Here is a 5,679-nt window from a genome sequence, read left to right as displayed (position 1 = left end):
TGTGAAATAAACACTGGGAAAGGTTTGTTTGTTTGTTATTTGGTTTTTAGGAGCACTAGCAACTAAGGCCATATTGCTTCGGGGATATGCGATGGTGATTCCCCGACCTTTCCACATCCTCTGTATTTGGTGGTCACGGGCTCGAACCGCAGTCTAATCAAGAAGCGTGTGCCATGTACTGCTGCTCCTGCCTAGAGAGGCGCCATATAAACTAGTCTGTAAGCCTATAAACTAAACTGTCAGGTATAAACTAGTCTATAATCAAACCAAAAGGAGGTTAGGCAGGTGAAGGCAGATTACGAGAAATCTTTGGCAAAGGATGCAAAGAAAAACAGAAGAGTTTACTTATGTAAACTAAATCAGATTGGATCACTTAACATAAATGGGTTGACTATTGATGATCATGCTCAGGTAGCTAATAAACCGAATGAATATTGTTATAATCACATGATTATAACAATATTCAAATTTGTATTGTTATAATCACATGATTATAACAATACAAATCTGGTCTTCAGCCAGGATTAGCTATGGTTTTCTGAGATACCATGTCGGGCTATCTCATGCACCCACACACCCCAGGTGAGACATGGAATGACATAAGATAGCCCAACACCGTATCTCGAAAGACAATTTTGATTAAAATAACATCATATCTAAGATTTTGCCACCCCCACTAAAAAGAAAAGAGAATTTAAATAAATAGACCACAAGTGAACTGCTCTCCTCTTTTTTCATCAGACCAGCAAATATCAAAATCAGACCAGACTGGCTTCCATTATTTATAAAGCACCTCACAAATAACAGCATTCTCCCAGTCCACTAGATCATCTGAAGAAGAGACCAAAGGTAGTTCAACGACCTCCATGTCAACCAAAAGCTTATTTCAATAACTTTCCAATTCCTACCCCAACCAATTTTCATTACAGCTCTGAAAAACACCAGTGTAAACTAGAAGAAACATTAGCATTTCATTCAGTTTTCTGCTGTAATATTTATTTTACTTAATGATGCAGAGACACTTATAAAAGAAAGAATTAGATTTGAAAGAATTTTTTTTTCAGAAAATATACAACTGCGCAATCAGTTTGTGTTAATATACCATATCAATGTTCTATGCCTTAAAACCTAAACAACAAGTAAAGAAATCCTGAATATTTTCAAGAAAATCAGTCATTATTTATGAGGTAAGTCCAATTTATTCCGTCAAGAAATATCAGAACACTGAACAATTCACTGAAAGATCTTTGTTATTTTGAAACAATCCAACAAAAACAATGAACGTTTGTTGACATTACTAAGGAAAGTAGCTCTCGTAGGTAGTATGATAACATGCAACTAACAATTCTAAAAGAAAAAAAAAATCTATATAAAACACTTGGGATCAGTCAAATTTTTTCAATTTTTAATATTTTCAATGGAATGCAAACAGGCAAGTTCACATGTCAACCATATTACAGATAAATTTAATAAAATCATATTATACTTCCTTATCTGCTTGTCATTAAGGCACTAACATCAAGAAAACATTTCAAACATATGAACACCAACTCTTATGATAAACTTTTACACTTTGGTCATATGACTAACCTCAAGAATGTAGTCTTGAGTAATTAACAATGAGGATGCAAACATGCTATACAATTACTCACTAATAAGAAACAAAGATACATATGAAAGACTTGAAAAATCACAGGATAAACTACACAAATACTCCTTTTTATACATTATCTTTTTGTTCCCATCCAAATATATTCAAAAGCTGTTTATGTTACATATTCTGAATCAAAATTCATACACAAAATATTTTTCACACACTGGTACTGCAAGTAACAAGACTTGAGTTACTGATTGGTAATGTAGTGACATTTCTTTATAACATGCAATCAGTCCCCCTCATTTTCAGAATTATATTTTTATAATATCACCATAATTCAATATCTAATGAAAAAAAAAAGTACTGTAAAATACAAATGACAAAAATAATCATTTTTAATTCAACATGGAAAGTTAGAACTTCTCACAAACAATATAAACAACTACAGATTTTGTAATTATGTAACAACTGACCCTCTGCCACAAGTGGATGTACACAGTTTGAACAGAAAGTTATTAAATTTTGAAACTCAATTTGTAAGATTGCACTGAACTCTTATTCATCACAATATATTCCTCCCCCTTCCTTATAAAACATCTAAAATAGTGTTTAATTACAAATTAACTTATGAAACAAATTTTATAAAGTGGTGGATGTTACGGGACTTATACCATGAACCAGCATGGTAGGAGGTAAGTCAGTGGTTAAAATATCAAGCTTTTCTAAGTAATCCAAATGTTTTTTTATATCACCAGGTGGTGGGGGCAAATATACAAATACCACAGCTGTTTTCTGGCTATGCTGTTTTATTAAACCATTGACAGCTTGTAAATACTGTACATTAACCTGTAGGAAATCATCCTGTTCTGAATTCAAAAGATCAGTAACATGATCCCAAAATATCATACTAATTGAAGAATCAATGCGAAGCATGTGCAACATACTTTCCCACTGACGCTGAGCTCTTCTCATGTCTGATTCTGCACCAATGCACATAAATACTCTAAGAATTGTCGATGACTTCCAACCTGGAACCATATGTAATATGCATGCCAGCTGCATAATAAATTGCCAACAGTTATCAATTGAAGCAGCTGATGAAGGATGAAAGAAATTCATAGGCCAAACATCAATGTATTTCTTTTTTTTCTTTTTCACAACTGAAACTTTATCCAAAAGGTGGAAGTTTCGTGCAAGGCATAAATTTTTTTGTAAACGGAAAATTACATCATAAATCATCATAACATATTCTGATGCAGAAAGCATGCGATTTTCACTGGCATGTCGAAGTTCCAAAAACACTTCTTCTCGAAGTGTGACCTGATACAACTCTTGGAAATTGGAATGCTTTTCAAAGAAATCTTCTGGCTGGTTGCTATCATAGAATCCCAACAAAATCGTATTAGGTTTCATGGCTCCAAGTCCAGATATACGAACCAAATGATGAAGACCCTCTCTTACAGAAGTAGCTAATGTAACCTCAGCAAAAGCTTTAACTTTTAACTTGTCCAACAGAGAAAGCCAAAGGGGATACTCTTCTGCAATCGGATCGGTATCAAAGGAATCACAACAGCCCACTTTTACATGACCAAGGACGTATAATCCACTTTTCTTCAAATCATTAGCAAAAAATATTAATGGAATACATGAGCGAGGATTTGCAACTAGTAGAAGAAACTGTGGGCGCCAAAATTTTACATGATCTTTTCGACTGTCCAGAAGTAGCAAATATTTACGAACCTGGTGAAAAATGAGAGCTTGGCTAATGGAACCCCAACGAACAGGAATTGAACGTAAATGGAGTACTATTATCAGCAATAAACAGACAATAACTGAAACAGCAGCATAAATGGGACTTATAATAAACATCATGGTGGCACAACCAATCAAACCTATAAGAGATGTGTAAGAAGAGAAATATTTAAATGATGGTCTGAAGTTTGGAGCAGATGCCAAGTCTAAAGCCAAACAAGCTAAATTGGTGGAAAAGTAAGAAAGTAAAAAAAAAACCGAAGTGATTTGTGCAATCATATTCAAAGAATTAATTAACAAAATTAACTGAACAAAAAACCATGAAATAAAAACTGCAAGCATAGGATTTCCACGATAGCTACATTTAACTACAGGACGCAAAATAACTCCAAATAATTCATCTTTAGCAAGGGCTTCCAAAACTCTAGAGGAACCAATCAAATTACTTAAAGAAGCTGATAATGTGGCAGAAAATATTCCAATTGCAACCAATGGTTTCCAAAGGCTAACAGATTGCATATAAAGGTAATTGTTTTGAAGTAAAAAGCTTGAACAGGTAGCAGCTGTTAAAAATACTAGTAACATATATGTAATAAATGTGAATGCAACTGCTGCAAGGGTTCCCCTCGGGATTGATTTTCCAGGTTCTTTTAAATCCCCAGACATATTTGCTCCTGCCATGATTCCAGTCACTCCACTAAAAAGCACAGCAAACACAGTTGCAAAGCTAGTGACTCTTCCTGTTGTGTAATCAATCGTATAGTTGGCCCTTACATTACTTGTGAATGTATTCCAATTAAATCCGGTGTAAACTGTAAGAGTAGTTGCATTGTATAACTCGTTTTCTGTTGGAAGAGGTACAGTCATTGAGTGCTGAGCTAAGAAAGAAACTATAACAGAGAATGCACTGACAATCACTATTACAAAAATAATGACAGATGTACGGGCAAACATAGATGCTCCCACAAGACATACAATAAAATTAAAGACATTTACTGATGTTCCATATAAGAAATTATACCATCTTCCAGTAGGTAATGCAGATGCTAAACTTCCTCCAGGTATGCCAAAACTATCTACAATACCTTCCACACAACCAGTTATATAAAGGGCACTGGAAAAAATATTTGCCATGAAAAACAAAGTTCCAATACTCCCACCAAATTCTGGACCCAAAGCTCTACTGATCATGAAATATGCGCCGCCACCTTCAACTGCTCCATTGGTGGATATTGCACAAATTGACAAAACTGTTGCAACCAATATTAGATACGAAAGAACCATTTCCACTAATGTTTCCAAAATACCAGAATTACCAACAACAAATCCTACCCTCAAAAAGAGAACTGCACTAAACATGGACAAACAAACTGGAGTAAAAACACCCGAAAATGTAGTTAATCGGCGGGTATTGCATGGAGTGTGAGTGCCTTGACTCCCACTAAGGCTCCGGAAGTAACGCAAAAGAGGAGTTCTGTCACTTGCTCTGTTATTGTTGCAAAGATTCAGGGACGAAGAAGACGGAATAGAAGCATTACTAGCTGTAGACTCTTCCATCTTTCCTGAAGATATATCATTCAAGTTCTTGCTAATTGTGGCAATAGACGAATTATGAAGACCGGACTCTAAATTATCCATGCTGTCGACGGAAAGTACACTTCCTCAAAGTTTCGACAAAAGTATATAAACAATGAATACCACAAATCAAACAATAATACTTACAGATTATATAAATGCTGACACAATTCCACAAGAATTACATTTGCCAATAAAGTGTTTCATGATCATAAATAACTCTCCCAACAAAACGACGATAATCATATGCATTTAAAGGTGCATATTTTGTACATGCTATGCAAATACTGATGTTTCCGTTTATTAAATCCGGGTTGGCAGTTCCTGTCGAAACCTTTCTTCAACAACATCACAACTAATCATTACTTAACTTGTCGATACATTAAAAGAAGCAACGGAACGTCATTTCTGGCAAAATAAAAAAAACAACAAAACAAAAGCACAGCCTCGCAGCAAACAACTATTAAATCATCACAAAGAAACTAACTACGCAAGATAATAGTACTGTACTGTATTACTGACATGCACGTTGCGGTACAGAGAACATATAGGTAATCACAGATCGCAACGCCACATACCGTGTAAGGAACTTTACTAAAAGTAGACGATTTCATAAATAAACTGTTCACGGAATATTTCCAAGAAGCCAAATGAGTTTTATAAATTTTGCAGTTTATTTTGCAAACTGATATAAAACTTCCTAACTTTATTAGCATATTCTAACCAGCAAATGGAAAAAACGTAAACCTGACAAC

At 34.7% G+C, this 5,679-nt stretch overlaps 1 protein-coding gene across 1 annotated transcript; it reads right to left on the bottom strand.

Annotated features, from left to right (window-relative positions):
• Window positions 1-1,391: 1,391 nt before the first annotated feature.
• On the bottom strand, window positions 1,392-5,423 carry LOC150091059 (solute carrier family 12 member 9). The gene has a single exon (XM_090373997.1). The coding sequence runs from the start codon at window positions 4,985-4,987 to the stop codon at window positions 2,237-2,239; it is 2,751 nt and encodes a 916-aa protein (XP_090230123.1). The 5' UTR covers window positions 4,988-5,423; the 3' UTR covers window positions 1,392-2,236.
• Between the last annotated feature and the right edge of the window lie 256 nt (window positions 5,424-5,679).

Source organism: Mastigoproctus giganteus, chromosome 1 (assembly GCF_048544385.1).
Source record: "Mastigoproctus giganteus isolate SK-2022 chromosome 1, ASM4854438v1, whole genome shotgun sequence".
NCBI lineage: Eukaryota > Metazoa > Arthropoda > Arachnida > Uropygi > Thelyphonidae > Mastigoproctus > Mastigoproctus giganteus.
Note: the sequence above shows the minus strand (reverse complement) of the source record. Positions and strands in the feature narration are given on the sequence as shown.